The sequence below is a fragment of the Taeniopygia guttata genome, chromosome 25 (assembly GCF_048771995.1).
Source record: "Taeniopygia guttata chromosome 25, bTaeGut7.mat, whole genome shotgun sequence".
Taxonomy (NCBI): domain Eukaryota; kingdom Metazoa; phylum Chordata; class Aves; order Passeriformes; family Estrildidae; genus Taeniopygia; species Taeniopygia guttata.
Window position 1 is genome coordinate 5,311,394 of NC_133050.1, and position 16,725 is coordinate 5,328,118.

Below are 16,725 nucleotides of genomic sequence, written 5' to 3' on the forward strand. Positions count from 1 at the left end.
TTCTTGGGATGATGGACCAGACATTTGGAGATCTTGGATCTGCTTATGACACTACAGTTTATTAAAAAAACACCTTTCTAAGCAGTAGCATGGTTTCTACAGGAAAAAAAAATAGAGGCAAGTGTTCCTGTGCCTCTGCCAGGCAACAGCACCCACAAGCTCACCCCAGAGCAATCATCCAGCTCCCGTTTCTAACGTGCAAAGGGTGCAAAGTATCAGGGTCACCGAATCCATCTCTGAACCAACACCTGTTCTTCCATCCCTGAGCCTAAGACCTGCCTAGAATGTCCTCACTGCAGCTGGATGGATGCAAAACACACTCACACTCTCAATCAAGCCAGCACACACACATGTGAAGACTCTTACTTGTGCCATCGTCTGGCTCAAAGCTCCCAGTGTTGTTCCAGGTGTTGTTGCTATTCCCATAGTTCTCATCCGTGCTGGCTGGCTCGGCATAGTCAGCTGGGTTGAAAGTTCTGTAAGAAATAAAAGGATGGAAATGGCCACTCTGCCAAGGCATTTTGAAAGCAATTGATTTTATTCAGACTGTAACACATATCACAAGGCAGTTCTCTCAGCAGAGATGCTTCAGCTACAGCAGCCATCCCAAATTTAAGTTACGATGATGCAACTTGGGCCTTATTAACAAAAAAAAAAAAACCCAAAAACCCTAAAAGAAAATGGGAACAAATGACCTGACACAAACAGTACCATTCATGCACAGACTTTTATTTTTGCTGTGGTTTGTGTCAGTGAAACTTACCCCATGCCTTGGGCAGAAAATCTTCCCCCTCGCCGTCCAGAGCCACCTGTAAACACACACACATGCACAGCTGTCCCTTGGCTCTACACACTGGGAAAATAAACACTTGAACAAACACAGAGCTCTGATGACCAGAATATGAAAGTGGAGAGGATCTTCCTGGGCTGATGGGATTGCCAGCAACATCTTTTGATGTATGGGAGTGACCTCAGCTGGCTGGCAGCATGATTAGCAATGCAGGCTCACATGAGGTTTCCAGCTGGCACAAACCAGAAGCACTGGACCCTAGATTCTGATTTCTGCAGTATGTGAACCCCAACAACAATTCCTAAGCAGCACATTTTGGGTTAAAACTAATCTCTGCCCCAAGTATTTGAAGTCCAAGCCAGTGGTGGTGCTCAGCTACAAATGCAAGAATGATGAGGATGCAGGTTCTGTTGCTAACAAGCCATTGGTCACCTGCTAAAATAGTTAACCTTGAGTTTTTTAACTTCCCACCTCTGTAATAAAGCACTTTTTTTTTCCCTAATTCCATGGATGTGATGCAAGAACTAAGTGCTGTTTCTAGCATCTTTAGCATGGGAAAGCAACATGTAGGCACTAAAAGTAAGCACAAGAACAGAAAAATCAAGTGTATATTTTCAGTTTGGCAATTCCTCCCATAAAAGCAGCTTTGGCACCTCATGGGAGATAGATATATGATGTCAATCTTCTCCTCCCACCCCCTGGGGACCTCACATCCTGTGTGTACCTCGGCCTCGGCCACGTCCCCGCCTCCCTCTTTCCGTGCCTCTTCCAGAAGATCCTCCACTCTTAGCACCATCTAGTCCGTTCTCCTGGCCCCGAACTGAAACAGAACAATGCAAAGACAATTTCAACACTCATCCTGCTTTAGCGAGGATACCAGACCAGATCTCAAACCCCAAAACGCAGTGGCTGTGTGGGGGAGCAGATCACCACAAAAGAAAATTTGATTTAAACTTATGTTAAGTGAGGGCATCACGCAAAGAATCATCTCAGACAGGGGAGCATGGAACAGATCCACACACAGAGATGCGTCTGCCCAAAAAGCTCTACTGTGTTACACAGCACAGTGCTTCAGTGTGAGGGTTTTGGGAGTTATTAAATTTAGGGAAGGTCCATACACTCTCTTCCACGGGTGGCACCTCGGCCTCGCCTCGGCAGCCCGCCACGTCGTCTGCTGAAATCCCGCTCTCGATCCCGGTTTTCTTTGCTTTCTTCACTGGGTTCCGTCTGTCCACTCTCCTTCTGTCCTGAGACACCTTTCTTCTTCCCAACCATTTCCCAGGAATGCTGAAGGTTTGCAGAGGGAAGAGAAATTAATTACATTTAGATCAATGAAAGGTGCAAATACACGAAGATTTAAACATGTGACAGAGAATATAACAGGGCTCGATGTTGTATTGCTCTGGGGAATGGTTCTTCCCTCCCCAGAGACCCTGTAGCGTGACCATGTTAGTTTAACCCTTCCTTCCCTTCTTGACCCAACTGGATGGGAGCCAAGTAGCCCTTCCTGTACTGAGCCTAGATAAAGCTCTGTCCCTTCCTTGTTTGCTCTCTTTCCCTCTTCTTCCCATGGAATAAACATCTTGGACCACATCAGGGGTTGGAGCCTCTTTTGGATTCTTTGCACAGCTCCTGAAATACTTCTCTCCAAGGCCTCGCAGGTCTGGGCTAGTCTGGTAACTTTGGGGGGCTGTGGTGGGTAGGTGTTTCAGTTCTCCTCAGGAATGGTTTCCAGATCAATTTTTTAAGGAGTCTATTTGTCTACATACAGCACATCATCTTCCTTTGAGCCACGCTTTCTTTCTGTTGACTGGCATGCAATTTGAGGTAACAGGAGAGGAGTCATTCTATTTTTGCAAAGATCTACTAAAATTCTTCAACAGAGATGGCATGATACTTCTAGAATTTAAAGCATGGATACATTTACCTTGCTTTAGGGGGGAAGAAAAGCCTGCCTTTTCACACAGGTCACCAGGAGCTCTCAGAGTAACCCAGCTAAATGTTTCATAGTGATCTGCAGTCAACATTTGGGGGAAGATCTTTCAGCAGATGCAAAGTTATTAAAAAAACCTCTCCCTTCAATATCATCTTAGATGGAGAGAAGCATCACAGAATTTAACAAACAGGCAAGTTCAACTGCAAAATCTTAAGCCTGCCTCCAGCTCACTGCCATAGGCCTGCACCCATGTATCTTCTGACAGTTGCACTGGTTTCATGTTCTTGAACTGATGCTGCACACTATTAGAACAATTAAAAATAGTCTTAAGTCATTGACAATCACCTGAAAACACAACTGGCAGACAGCTGGGTTTCAATGGCAGTATGCAGGGACAGTGGCAAAAAACCCAGTAACATAGTGGCACAAACTGCCATCAAACCCAAAAGTCTTCCAAAGTCTTTCTCCATAGATATCTGGCTCAGAAATAAACTTTAAAATTAGAGTATTCCAAGTAAACATTTTTCAAGTAAGTTTTTTTTTTTTAACCAAATCTAATCTAATGCTAAGATTATACCTTCTCCTTTACTGCTTGAAATACAATACATTACCAGTATCTAGCTCAGCAGATAAGCTGTCTTCAGCACCAGAGCACCCAAGCAACTAACAAGTAGCTAACCAAGCAACTGTTGTTTAATGAAGTCTGTTTCTTATAAGAAAAATCCCCTTTCTGGGATGGCTGCACAAACTAGACCCAGGTCAGAAGCAGCTCCAAGGTGCCTGACCAGTGGCACTGCAGGGGCTGCCTGAAGCCAAAGCAAGCAGAGAACCAGACACTGGGGAGCAGATGCAATACAAAAAATATAGTCTGAGGTGTCCAGCTCATCCACAAACCCCCAGGGCTCATCACAGGCAAAAAAATTACCTAAAGCATAATATTCTAAAATGGTATTTAGACTCTCAACTCAGAGTTGAGTTGGCTCCAACCAAACCAGGGTGCCAGGAGGATATGTGGTATCAGCAGTGGTTTGAAAGGATGGATCTCACATTCCTAGGCTTTTTCTTGGGCTTGTATCTCTGCTGTCTTTGTCACAAAAGGAATGACACCCTGCATGCAGGTGGAAGGTTCCTCCTAAGCAAGCACTCTTGCTCTTGGGGCTGACCTCAGCTTGCCTGAGACAAGCACCTGAATGAGAAACAGCAGCCAAGCCCAACTCCACAACAAAGAACAAAAAAAGGCCCTCAAAACCATGGCACAGGCAGTAGCACAGAAACCAGTCAATGCATCACTGAGAAATTAATCTTTAGGGTCAGAGATACAAAAACCATGTTGCTCTGACAGAAAGGAACCCCAGCTGACACACACCTGCCTTTCAATGCAGGTTACTCAGCCCTGATGGGTAAAGGCAAGTTCCTTTATACGCACTGATGTGAAAGCACATACAGAGGCCACCATACTACTGTTGAACTGCTTAGATTCAAAAGTAATAGGAAGGAAATTACTTCTGGCATTTTCTCCTCTATTTCTTCAAACCTAGGGCTATTCTCACAGCCTGTGCAAGCCCACAGAGAGCAGCATTCAGCAGCCAGGTCACAGTCACACTGTGCATGCTCCTGTGGAACTAGTCAGTCATAGTGGCTCTCCTTATCTTGACCTTACTGGATGCCTCACCTGCAAATAGGCAGTTAGACTGAACTAGGCCTCACCAGATTTACAGGATCTAATCCTACCGTGTCCGGATTGCCCTCCAGCAGCACGTTGATGGCTCTGTTGACATCCCCATTGCAGTCATGCAGAGCAATCACACACTCATCCTGGTTCTTGCCTGTGATGTCGATCAGCTGTAGAGAAGACAACACCATGGTCAGCATGTTCCAAACCAAGATGGCACCAAAATCTCTATGGATCTCTCAGGAGGCAAGCGAGTTGAATCCCAAACCAGAAACCTTTTAACAAAATTTGAAGAGCTAGGCAATTTCCCCAGACTTCTCAGCTTAATGTTGTGCTCCTCAAGAAGAAGTGACTGAGGGTGGGATTTTTTGGGTTACCATTGTTTCCCCATGACCCTCCTTTCACTACAACCTCCTTTCCTCAGGATAACACTGTTACCTGCAGAAACAAACTAAAAGTTCGACAGGACTGAAGTTGCTGCACCTGCATCAAGGCAATGGCAAACACAAAGACAGGCTGGGGGAGAACGGATGGAGAGCAACCCTGAGAAGGACTTGGGGGTTTGAGTTAACATGACCTGGCCATGTATACTGGGAGGAAGCCAATGCTGTCCTGGGCTCATTCACAGCAGGGGATTCTGCCCCTCTGCTCTCCTGAGACCCTTCCCTGCAGAGCCGCCTCCAGCTCTGGGTCCCCAGCACTGGGAGGACGAGGAGCTGCTGGAGTGAGTCCAGAGGAGGCCACGGAGATGATCCAGGGGCTGCAGCCCCTCTGCTCTGGAGACAGGCTGGGAGAGCTGGGGGTGTTCAGCTTAGAGAAGTAAAGGCTCCAGGGAGACTTCAGAGCCCCTTCCAGGGCCTACAGAGTCTGCAAGAGAGCTGGAAAGGGATTTTGGACAAGAGCCGGGAGTGACAGGACAGGGAAATGGCTTTCCATTGCCAGAGGGCAGAGTTATACATGGTATTGAGAAGAAATTCTTCCTGGTGAGGCCCTGGCACTGTTGGAACAACTTGGGATAGAGAGTGGAAGGTATCACCATAGCACAGGGGTGGAACTGGAGACCCTTTAACGTCCCTATTGACCCAAACCATGCCATGATACAACTGTACAAAGCCAGTCCAAGGAAATTCAGGGAGCAGCCAGGTGTGTCCCTCCTACCCTCCCAGCATTCACAGTACTCCCAATACTGATCTCGCCTTCCTGTCAGAGTTCACCTTCATTTTCCACACTCACTTGTTTCACCTTCTCCTCAAAGTCAGCATCGTTGTGGTCCGAAATCATCTGTGCAAGTCGAATCTGTTCTGCAGTAGCCTAAAAAATCAGGGAGAGACAGAGCACATTGTCAGAGTGATGCATTTCCAAACCATCCTCCAAAGGCCATTCTGCTACCCCAAGCTCTCTGGAAACCCTGGAAAGGAATCAGTATGGCAAAGAGAAGGCACAAACAAGGGTCAGAGAAGGAAAACTCCAGGGAGAAAGGGAGTTGAAAAATGAGCAAGAGGAGTCTGGAAGAAAGGGATATACTGTTGAATGGCCTCATGGCACCAGATAAGCAGCAGCCACTCAAACCACATCTGTTTTGGGGCAGACCTTACCACCACCAGACCACCTAGACCCATGGCAAGGGGCTTCTCAGACAGTTACATTCATTAAAGTGTGTGAGGAATGAACAAATGGAAATCAAACCAAATCTCAGCAGCAGCTCCCACTTGGAGAGACATGCAAACCCCAGTGTCAGCAGCTGCCCAATTAACCTGACTCTGGCACCTTGTGACACATGGGGAGCTCGTCAGGCCAGCCCAGCCGTTCACACTGGACCAGCCAGGTCTCCACCTAGAAGCCACCTGGTCTCCATGGCCACTGCCCTTACCTGCGGCCGCTGCTTGTGCTGCGTCTGGCTCTGTGTCTGTGTCTGCTCCCAGCTCCCCCGGGCTCGGGTAGTGCCCACCGATGTCATCATTTACAGTATATACAAATAACAGTATTTACAAGGTCGAACTCTGCTGGGGCGGGGGAGAAGAGAGAACGGGCTGTTAGATACCAAAAACAGAAGGCAGCACCAACACTGAGCAAACACAAGGATAAGACAGCCAGAATGGCTGCTGTAGATCCCCACCCGCCCCAAAACCACAGTGGGCCAAGCTGCCATAACCTCCTGCTCCCAACACAAAATGGCCACTTGTACTTCTTGAGGTTTCTCTCTGGATATCATGGCAGAGTGCTTCAGATGGAACATCACCTGCATCCAGGTGGGAGCAATCAGGCACCAGGAGCCAAAGGAAAATCACAAACTGCTTTGGGTTGGAAGGGATCTTGAAGCTCATCCAGTTCCATCCCCCTTCCAACAGCCCAGGTTGTTCCAAGCCCCATCCACCCTGGCCTTGAACACTTCCAGAGGTGGGGCAGCCACAGCTTCTCTGGGCAAGCTGTGCCAGAGGCTCACCAACCTCGTTGTAAAAAACCTCTTTCTCAGTAATCTAGACTGACCCTCCTTCAGTCTGAAGCCATTCCGTGGACTTGTGGCAAAGAGTTTAACAACTTCTTGTTGGAACACGTGTGAGCGGGCACAGAGCTGCCAAGCACCCAAGCTGAGGCTGTGGCCATCAAATGGAGCAGGAAGGTTTGGAAAAAGCTTCAAAAAAACATCACTTGAAGGACAGAGCATCTCAGAGCCTCAGACACATCAGCTACTTCCCCTTCTCCTTTTTTGCCTTTAAAGCAGGGCAGGGGAAGCAAAAATGCTCCAGCAATGAGTGGTGCTACAGGTCTGTGGAATTTTTGTTTTTAAGGCAAACCTGCCCTTGCAGAACTGCCTATTTTTGCTTATTTAAATTATTCCCTTGAACTGGAAAAACAATGTTTTTCCTAGTATTCTTGATCACAAACATACTAAAAACGTGAATAAGATGTCTGCAAGGAATAACAGGCAGTAACACTGTTGGATAACACTGCTTGAGGCAAAAAATCCCAAGAAAAGTTTGAGTGTCCAAAGCAAGCAGAGTTTTCTAACCTCACACTGGGTTTCAGGGTAGGGGGTGCTAGAAAGGGATTAGCACTGAGGTTTTACCCTCTCTAGCACCTTTCAGACAAAAAGGACACGAGAGACATCCCACAGCACTTGTCAGGACTCACAGCTTCTGAGCCCCTGAAATTTCAATAATCACAGAATTCACATTTTTGTATTTCATTACTAAGACTGCAAAGCCTTCCCCCAGAGCAGCAGGCCCTGCTGCTGTGCCCCAGGCAGACATGAGGGGCATGGGAAGGAGCCACAGGCAGAGTGTAGAAGCAGGGACCTGGTGAGACAAGTGCAGGATCTGATCTGAAACACTGCTGTCCACAAGCAGGGCAGCACAGGTGAAAACACGTGTGCCAGGAGGGAGCCCAGGAGCAGCATTAGCAAATAGTGCAGGAAAAGTTGGAGATCGCCTGTTGAAGTTTGCAAGTACTCGACTAGGTGAGAAATCCCTCCTGAGAGCAGGGAGGCCCTAACATTGCCTCTACTCCCCCCACACCTGCTCCCACCAGTGCCTGGCCTTTCTCTGTAGGCAAGTTCCTGTGCAATTGCTCCTGCAGCCCCCACAAAACCTCCAAATTCCCCCCTTCACAGCCCCCCACACCTCATAGCAACTTAACACCACAGTTCTACAGCTATACAGTGCCAAGGTCCCTTATCTAAAACAATCCAAGCCACCAGGAGCCCCAGAGGTACGGGGGAAGAGCACCAAGCCTGTACCTCTGCCAAGGCAGAGTAGGGGAAGGCTTCTATCCTCAGCCATCCCCTCTGTGCAGGCTCCATTCCCGTGGTATATATTTATTTTTGCTTTCTCCCAGTTCTAAGTTTCACGCACCATTTGTTGTATTAAACCAACCTGGCAGCAGAACCACAGGCCCAGAGGGAAGAAATTCCACACATCCACAGAAAACAAATCTGCAGCTTCCCTGGGCTGCAGGTCCAGCAGACTGAGCCCCAACCTTGTGCAGCCCAGGCATTGCTGCCATGCTCCTGCCCAGCTGCATCAGTGCCACCAGCAACACAAGCATTTGTCATTTTACACGCTAAAAACCTGTAAGAAAAACATCTACAGCAAAAACCTCAGCCAAAGGCTGACTCTGTTGAGGCTGGCAGGTGAGGAGGCGTCCCCATGCAGACCCCAGAGCAGCCTTGGGGAAAGAGGATTTGGCTACTGGGAACTCATTCCTCACCGGGGGAACTCGGGATCAGTCACCCCCACGCCTGCACACAAGCTGCCCAGATCAAAGCTGCTCTCATCAAAAGCATTTCACCTCTTCTCTTCAAAGAGCAAACCTGCACACATGCACCAAGAGCTGAAAGAGCAGCTCCAGCCAGAGCAGGGCTCACACCTGAGGCCAACAGCTCTGCACGGGGCTCAGGGAAAACAAAGACATTTCAGTCACAGGTTACAACACCCTCTGCTTAAAGACACTGCATCAAATGAGGCATTTGCTGTTACCCCCTTTCCTTCTCAGGCCTGCCTTCCCACCAGGCCTAAAGAGGAGAGCCTCAACTACACAAGGAAAGTGCGGAGTCTCCAGAAAATGAGGGGATACAAAAATGTAACAAACTGTTAATTTTATTAGAAACGTTAGGTAAGTTACAGTTTCAGAACCAGGATCTGTAGGTCCCATAGCTGTGCCAGACCTGCTGGCTGCCACTCACCCTGGCACATCCCAGTTTCAGTCTCCCTGATGTGTTAATACAGTAAAATGGTATTTTCATCCCCTTCTGACAAACCTTAATTAACACGTGCAGAAAAGCTCCAAAGCCCAAAAGGAAAGGGCCAGAGAAATCAAAGCTTTTCCTGCAACATGGGGCAGAATGAGTACCCAAAAGAGGGTTATCAATACAAGAAGTTTTCCTCACAGCAGACATGGTGGTCGAAAACCGAATCATTCCATGTATGCAAAGCATGAGCTTTTGGGGAGATGCTCCCGGATCTGCCATCAGAGACCCCGACTTGGCATCGACCGGCAGCGCTTTGCTCGGGAGACTTCCGGGCCGGGGGGCGCACCCAGAGCTCCCAGAGCGGGGCGGAGGGCCGTGGAGCAGGGCGGCACTCGCGGGCCGGGGCTCCTCCAGGACCCCCGAACCGCTGCGGCCCGGGGATTTCACGCGGGCAGCGGAATCACCGCTGCCCGGGCGCACGCGGCGCCCCCGAGGAGCGGCGGCGGCAGCGGGGCCTGGCGGCCCGCACGGAGCCCGGCAGGGCGGGAGCACGGCTCCCATTGTTACCGCCGGCAGCGGCGGGGACGGGCGGGCCCCGAGAGCGCCGAAAGGTCGGAGCCGCCCGACCCCGCGGCCCGGTCTGCGGCACGCAACGAGGCGACGAACCGGACCGAACCGGAGGGCGCCGGCGGGGCCGGGCGGGAGTCCCCACGGCGGCGCCAGGCCGGGCCCGCAACGGGGAGGCGGGCGAGTGAGGGCCGCTTCCGCCCTCATGGCCGCGGCCGCCATTTCACCCCCCCCACCCGCGCCCGGCCCGCCCGCCCGCCTCACCTGCGGCGGCCGCGCGCTACGCCAGCCCCCGGCTACAGCCCGGCCCACTAGGCCGCGCAGGGCCCAGCGGCGGCGGCGGCGCGGCTCGGAGCCGCCCCCGGGGCACCGGGCACGGCTGGGCCGGGCGGGCGGCAGCGGCGAGGCCGGGCAGGCAGGGGGGCGGCGGCGGGAGGCGGCGGGGGCGGGTTCGGGGGCCGCGCGGTACCGGAGCCGCCGCCGCCGCCGCCGCAACTTTACCTGGGTCCGCCCGCACTGACAACTCCCCCGGCCCCGCCCCCGGCACGTGACCGCGCGGGGCGGGGCCGCCCGCGCCGAGCACGTGACGCGCGCGCGGAGCCGCTGCGGCGGGCCCGCGCGGGTCACGTGGTCCCGGCTCCTCCGGTCACGTGGGGGCGCTCAGGGCGGCTTTGTGGCCGCCATGTTGTGCGGCCCCGGGCCGGGCCGGGCATGGCGGGCGCCGGCAGCAACTGGCTCTCGGGGGTCAACGTGGTGCTGGTCATGGCTTACGGCAGCCTGGTGAGGGCCGGGGGGCGCGGCGGGCGGGTCCGGGCCGTGCAGCCCCCGCGAGGCTGGTGCTGGCGCGTCCGTGGAGCTCCCGTGGGCGCGGGCCCGAGGAATCCCTCCAGACGTGTCCCGGACTGGCTGTGCGGAGCCCCTCGGAGTCGGGTCCGGGCCCTCATGGGGCTGGAGCGCTCCTGGGGTTGGTGGGGCGGGGAGAGGACGTGAGTGGCAGCCTCTGGAGAGATCGGGAGGGCGTGGGGCTGACCTGAGTGTCTGTGGGGCTCCCGGTGGGCTGAGCAGGGCTCGGAGGGGCTGTGAGACCTCCCCCCGGTACCTGTCTGACCCCCACCCCGCTGTGCCCTGCAGGTCTTCGTGCTGCTGTTCATCTTCGTGAAACGCCAGATCATGCGCTTTGCCATGAAGTCCCGCCGTGGCCCCCACGTGCCCGTGGGACAGCACGCACCCAAGGTGGGTATTCTCCCTTCTCTACACCCACGGGCCCACCCGTGCCTGAAGGGGCATGCAGGAGCTGCCCCAGTGCCAGAGCTGCTGCCTCCGAGTGGTGATAGGCAGTGGGAAGGGTTTATCTAGGCCTGTTCCTATCCTTTTGAGCCCACAAACAAAGTGAGCGTTTGTAAATGTTTTCTTCCTGCTGTACAGGATTTAAAGGAAGAGATTGACATTCGACTCTCGAGGGTGCAGGACATCAAGTACGAGCCACAGCTGCTGGCAGAGGACGACGGCCGGCTCCTGCAGCTGGAGACACCAGGTACCGTGCCAGAGGTACTGTCCTGCACTGTTCCCTGGGGCCAGGTCACACCTCTGACTGCTCCTCTTGCTGTCCTGTCACGTGAGATGCTGTCTCTTCTCCTGTTTCCCTGTCCTCCCTTCCCTCCAAGGTTTGCAGAGATCTCAGTTTGTGCTTTCCCTTTGCCAGGCTGCTATAACTACTTGTACAGGATGAAGGCACTGGATGCAATCAGGACATCAGGTAAGGGAGCCCAGGGCAAGAGTGGGAGCAGAAGGGTGCAGAGAGACCCTGAATGAGGGTGCCAGCAGCACCCTGGGAGGCTCCAGGTGCTCACTGGGGAGTAGCAGTCACTTCTCCCACTGGTGGCCTGAGGGTTGGCTCGTTCCATGTGCTGGGTCAGTGGGCATGGATGGAAATTTATCCAGCCAGTGGTTCCTGGCCATAGGGATGAGCACAAGCATTTTTTACCTCCACTTCAGCTGTTGTGCCTTTTTCCAGAAATCCCATTCCAAGCAGAGGGTCGTTACCCAAAGTCTTTAATAGGGAAGAACTTCTGTGCCTACTTGCTGGAGCTGCGGAATTCCAGCGCCTCCTTCAAAGGCATCCGCAAAGCCTTGATCGACACCTTGCTGGATGGCTACGAGAGCGCCCGCTACGGCACTGGGGTGAGTGCTGGTGGGGCACTGCCACGGGGCATCCCTGCTGCTGGCACTGAGGCCACACCACAACTTCAGCTGGTGTTCCATGCTCCTTTCTGTTTGTATCCAGGTCTTTGGGAAAACGGAATATCTGAAGTATGAGGAAGCTCTGAATGAACTGGCAAACATGTAAGTGCTGCTGCCCAGATGCAATGGTGGGTTCCTGGGCCCCAGCAGCATGTGGGAAGGTGTGAACAGAGATGGGTTTAGGGCACAGGTATCATCTGAGACGGGCTGTCTGTGCCCATCTGTCCCTCGGGGTTCACTCCTTCCTTGCAGCCCATCTGTTACTGCAGTTTTGGGTTTGTTCCATGGTCACAGTCGACATTCCTGCTTGTCCCTGACCACTTTTGAGTCAGGGAATTGCACAGAACCAGTAGCTTTAGATGTCGAGACCTCAGTGAGTGCTGTCATCACGAAAGCAGGTTTGCTTCATGTCAGACAGACACACAGGCTGAGCGGCTCCTCTGGGGCAGCAGCAGCAGTGATGGTGTCTCTTCTCTGCCCACAGCACCAAGGCCCGGGGCGGCAGCAGCCAGCGGCAGCACCAGTCAGCAGTCAAAGACCTCACGCTGTCCCCTGAAGTCTCCAACCCCACCACCATCCAGGTCACCTACCTTCCTTCCAGCCAGAAGAGCAAACGTGCCAAACACTTCCTGGAGCTGAAGAGTTTCAAGGACAACTACAACACACTGGAGAGCACCCTGTGAGTGTGCAGGGGCCTGGTGCAGTGGGGGTGTGCTGGGCTGGTCTGGGCTGCAGCACTGAGAGGAACCAGCTGCACTCTCGGATCTCCCCCTCACCCCACTGTGGAAGTCATCGCTCGGCGGGGGCTCCATTCCAGCTGCTGGAGTTTGGCTCTCACCAGGGGCCCATTCTGGAGCCTTCTCTGCCACAGGCTTATCAAACTCCAGCCTTTGAGTCCTGCAATGTCTTGGACCCTGTGAATAAACTCATGAGCTTGAGCTTATTTATAAAGACATGGATCCCAGCCAGCGCTCCCCTCCGCCCGTTATTCCCTGCGGCAGCTGGCGGGAACTGATGTTTGTCCGTCCTGTCTGTGAGGGTCTTGGGCACTGGAGCCACTTGTCTGTTTTCAGAAGGGTTAACACTTCTCCCCATGATGTTATTGTTCCTGCTCTCAGCCCTTTGTGCCCAGCCTGCCCGTGCACCTGGATGGGGTTGAAAGTTTGGTGCCTGTTCTTAGCACCATGGCTAAGCTACCACTTGGAGCTGAGGTTTCTACTCGTTCTCCTGCAAGTGGGCATTTGGGGACGTCTCGAGCAGACAAAGCAGTGTTAAATGTCTCATCTGTTCTGCCAAGGGGGTGTTTGCTCCCACTCTCACCAGCGCCTCGCATGCCAGCGTCTGCCGAGCTGCTGGGGCTGAGAGCTCGTGCCCCACCTTGAGCCTGCGTTCTGTCAGGCTGAGGGCACTCACTGCGGCGTGGGCAGCACAGAGTGGAGGCTACAGACCTCGGCACTTTTTAATTACTGTTTAATAAAATGACAGTTTAGCTCAAGTAGGATGTGTGCCAGTGGCCTCTGACTGCAGGGCTCTGTCCCTGCCCAATGCCAGGCTGCATCCCTCCTGAAGCTGCTGTGAAGTAACCGGGATGCCATTAATGGTGGCCAGCATGCTGCCATTGCTGCTGTGGTGGCTGAGATGCCGTGACAGTAGGTGGCATACAGTGATGGTAACCAGGTGGCACCGTAACAGTAACTGGGAGGCTGTTACTGTAACCAGGACGCCGTTACTGCCCGGGTGTTCCATTAACACCCTGGCCCTTGCAGGGGCGTTGCAGCGTCACTGGCACTGGCCATGGCAGCACCGAACAGCCAGAGCTCCTCGCTGCAGCGGGAGGAGGTCAGAGGGGTCAGGGCTGGGAAGATGGACGCTGTCCTGGGAGCAGGGGGAGACAGTGGGCTGCAGCGTGCCCTGGCACAGGCTAAGCCCCGTGCCACGTGAATGTTGCTCTTTGTTTGCAGGTCCAGGCAAATGGGAGTGCTGGAGCAAGGCTCCGGAGGAGGTAGAGCTGGCAGAGCACCCTGGGGGCTGAATCCCCTGTGTTGCTGGGGATCTGCGGGCAATGAGGAGCCCTAGCACAGGGCAGACTGGGGGGAACATCTCTGCTTCCCTGACCTGCCCACCTTGTGTCTATAGCTGTGGGCAGGGGGCCAGGGAGCACCCAAAGTGCTGGGCATCATCCCTTGGGGTGCTGCAGTGGATCATGGAGTCACGGCTGAGGAAGCGTGTGGACCTGGAGCTGCACCTTGCCGGCAGGGAGCAGGCAGCGGTGAGGCTGGGCATGGTTGGGTACAGCTGGGGTCCCCCAGCCCTCTGCTGCCAGGGGTGGGTGCCCCCCTTGCCCTGCTCCACTACGTCCTGGGGAACAATGTCTCCCAGCTCTGTGAGCCAGGGGGATGTGGGGTTCAGCACAGCCCCTACACGTGGCAGATCCGCCGAGACGCCCTGTGCCAGCTCGTCCTGGATGAGCATCTACAGCACCAGCAGGAGCTGCGCCAGCAGGGGAAAGCCTTCTATGTGGAGCGGCTCTGAGTGCTCAGCCCCGTGTGTGGCACTGGCCTGGCATCGCCCAGCTCCTGACTGAGAATAAAACACGTTGAGCAAGACAGGCTGTGTCTGCTGCATGTGAGGCATGGGACAGCCCAGGGCAGCCGTTGTGGGAAGACACAGCCCAGCACAGTTCCTGTGGCTGGGATCCAGACATGTTGCCTGCAACCCTGGGTGCCCTGGATTCTACACACTTCTTCTTGCCCATGGCTGTGCCAGGAGATGGCAGCACGGCCGGCACGCCTCACCGGGCTGGGTGCTCCACACTCTGTCCCAGTGCAGGTCCTGCAGTGCTGCTGGCCATGTGGCACAGCCCTGCAGCAGCACGGAGAGGAACCTGGCTGGGCTGGGTGCAGTGTCCCTGTCCCATCCAGGCACCCCAGGATCCCTGTCTGCTCCCCAGCTGGGAGGCCCCTGTCCCCCACCTTCCATCCCCTCTGCCTGTGCCTGACCTTGGTGTCTCCCAGCCCCAGGGCCCATCAGTGCCTGCTCTGGCTCTGCTTATTGACAGGGCTGGCGGCTGCTGGGCCGGCACCCCCCGCCACGGCCCTTCATTAGCTCGGCTGTCGGGCTGCATCACATCACCCACTGCCACACGCACGCCCCCGGCTCTGGCACTGCTGCTGCCACGTGTGTCCCTGCTGTCCCCACTGCCACCTCATTGTGTGGCCACCTCGGGGGGCTGAAGCCCCTGACCCCCAAGGCGAGGCTGTGTCCCTGTTTTTCCCATGGCACTCAGGATTCTGGCAGCCCCATGTCCTGGCCCATTGAGCCCCCAAAGCTTGAGCCCCCACAAAGCCCCCAGTGCCATTCCCGAGGCTGATGTGTCCCACTGCAGCAAAGCACTGCTGTGGTTGGGAAGGCTGTGCTTCCAGCGCTCCATGATATCCTGTGTGCCCTTGTCAGACACCACTACCCTGGTCCCAGCAGCTACCTCGGTGTGGGTCAAGGTCCTGCCTCTGTCACCTGGCATGGGTGGGGCCACATCCTCAACATGGATGCAGCATGGGCAGCCCCTCCAGCTGCTCCTTGGAAGAGATACTCCTCTGAGTTCCAGCAGCTCCCCCAAAGCACGGGGATGTAAGGCACAACTCCCCTGTGTCAATGGGGCTCGTCCTTGTGCAGGGCACAGGGCCCACAGGCCAGGGCTGGCCCCCAGTATTGACAGCCCTGCTAATGACAGGAGTGTCACCAGGGGCAGGAGCAGGCGTCGTGGGGCCATCGACCGCATCGACCGGCGGTGCTGGGCGGCAAGGGCGCGGGGGTCTGGGCAGGGGGCAGGGGGACGTCAATGGGTGGTAATTAATGGGAACGAGGCCACGTGTGCAGGGCCAGGGCTGCCGCTGGCCACGTCCCTCTGCGCGGTGCAGCCGAGCGCGGGTATAAACGGCGGCCAGGCGACTCCCAAGCCAGAGCACACAGAGTCCCCCGAGCCAGCCAGGTAAGATGGTGATGGATGTGGGGTCCCTTTGGCCCCAGCACTGCCTGCCATGGCATGCTACTCCGTGCCAGTGCATGTCACGGTGTGCCCTGACATGCCAGGCCAGGACACCAAGCCTGCACTGCCCTGCTCCAGCTTCATCCCAGCCACAGGACGCCTCCTGCTCCAGCGCTGCATCCCGAGCAGCCCAGCACCAGCACAGCTGCCCAGCAGGCTCCAGGCACTGAGGTGAGGCTGGGTGCTGTCTCTGCAGTGCCTCGGGGGTTATACCTGGATAGCACTCCCACCCTAGCTCTCAGCGTATTCTTCTTTTTCTCTTACAGGCAGCTGAGCTCCAGGTCCTCCCACCTCCATCTGCCCCTGTCTCTGTCTGATATGTTTGATATTAGGTTGTTTTATTGGAAAACCAACTAAATATCAAACATATTCTTACAGCGCCAGGGATGCCCAGCACCGACTTGGCCAGATGCTGCCTGTGCCGTGTCTCAGGCAGGGGGACCCTCTGCACCCTGTCCTGCACCCTCTGCTGGTCCTCACTCCTGCAATAAAACCTGTCTGTCCATCTCCACAGGATTGAGAGGGGGAGCCCAGAGCCATCCTGGGGGTTGGCGGAGGTTTGGGATGGCAGTGGGGTCAAGGCTTGCCACCTGTCCCCCCACTCGTGCCAGGGATGATGACAATACAAAGGCCCCTGGCCCTGTGCCCAGCACTGCCTCCACCGCCCTGGCATGGGCAGGGGGTTATTTACGGAGGTGCAGCCACTTCTCAGCGTCCTTGGTGGGCACTGCCCAGGGTATCTGGAGCTGCCACCAGCTCTCTGTCCCCCGGGTCCCTGGGTGCTGAC

General features: G+C 54.8%; 3 protein-coding genes across 12 annotated transcripts in view; 2 read left to right on the forward strand and 1 right to left on the reverse strand.

The window, feature by feature from the left end:
* The window catches only part of UBAP2L (ubiquitin associated protein 2 like), a 29,938-nt gene extending 19,679 nt beyond the window's left edge, over positions 1-10,259 (reverse strand). For 9 of the 10 annotated variants that reach the window (XM_030291157.4, XM_072918312.1, XM_030291154.4 and 6 more), the window contains exons 1-8: positions 10,154-10,259; positions 6,269-6,398; positions 5,632-5,709; positions 4,458-4,568; positions 1,909-2,077; positions 1,515-1,610; positions 764-809; positions 367-476 (exon numbers count right to left, since the gene is read on the reverse strand). In XM_030291157.4, coding sequence (XP_030147017.1) covers positions 367-476; positions 764-809; positions 1,515-1,610; positions 1,909-2,077; positions 4,458-4,568; positions 5,632-5,709; positions 6,269-6,358 — 700 coding nt within the window. In that variant the 5' untranslated portion in view covers positions 6,359-6,398; positions 10,154-10,259. Of the gene's footprint in view, positions 1-366; positions 477-763; positions 810-1,514; positions 1,611-1,908; positions 2,078-4,457; positions 4,569-5,631; positions 5,710-6,268; positions 6,399-9,916; positions 10,059-10,153 lie in introns of those variants that run through there. The other variant, XM_072918309.1, reaches the window with a different exon arrangement.
* Positions 10,260-10,264: 5 nt separating this feature from the next.
* On the forward strand, positions 10,265-13,388 carry C25H1orf43 (chromosome 25 C1orf43 homolog). The gene is made up of 7 exons (XM_041721064.2): positions 10,265-10,432; positions 10,784-10,885; positions 11,078-11,186; positions 11,355-11,408; positions 11,667-11,833; positions 11,937-11,995; positions 12,378-13,388. Exons 1-7 carry the CDS (start codon positions 10,364-10,366, stop codon positions 12,574-12,576), a joined length of 759 nt encoding a protein of 252 aa, XP_041576998.1. The 5' UTR covers positions 10,265-10,363; the 3' UTR covers positions 12,577-13,388.
* Positions 13,389-13,532: 144 nt separating this feature from the next.
* On the forward strand, positions 13,533-14,499 carry CFAP141 (cilia and flagella associated protein 141). Its single transcript, XM_030291159.4, has 4 exons — positions 13,533-13,732; positions 13,855-13,895; positions 14,030-14,162; positions 14,324-14,499. The coding sequence occupies exons 1-4, from the start codon at positions 13,688-13,690 to the stop codon at positions 14,423-14,425; spliced, it is 321 nt and encodes a 106-aa protein (XP_030147019.4). The 5' UTR covers positions 13,533-13,687; the 3' UTR covers positions 14,426-14,499.
* The last annotated feature ends 2,226 nt before the right edge of the window (positions 14,500-16,725 follow it).

Bases quoted from the DNA above. Each gene is read 5' to 3' on its own strand.
- C25H1orf43 (XM_041721064.2), top strand. From the start codon at position 10,364: ATGGCGGGCGCCGGCAGCAACTGGCTCTCGGGGGTCAACGTGGTGCTG. The intron at 10,433-10,783 runs GTGAGGGCCGGG...TGTGCCCTGCAG, and splicing joins TCATGGCTTACGGCAGCCTG to GTCTTCGTGCTGCTGTTCAT. The intron at 10,886-11,077 runs GTGGGTATTCTC...CCTGCTGTACAG, and splicing joins TGGGACAGCACGCACCCAAG to GATTTAAAGGAAGAGATTGA.
- CFAP141 (XM_030291159.4), top strand. From the start codon at position 13,688: ATGGCAGCACCGAACAGCCAGAGCTCCTCGCTGCAGCGGGAGGAG. The intron at 13,733-13,854 runs GTCAGAGGGGTC...CTTTGTTTGCAG, and splicing joins CCTCGCTGCAGCGGGAGGAG to GTCCAGGCAAATGGGAGTGC. The intron at 13,896-14,029 runs GTAGAGCTGGCA...TTGTGTCTATAG, and splicing joins GGAGCAAGGCTCCGGAGGAG to CTGTGGGCAGGGGGCCAGGG.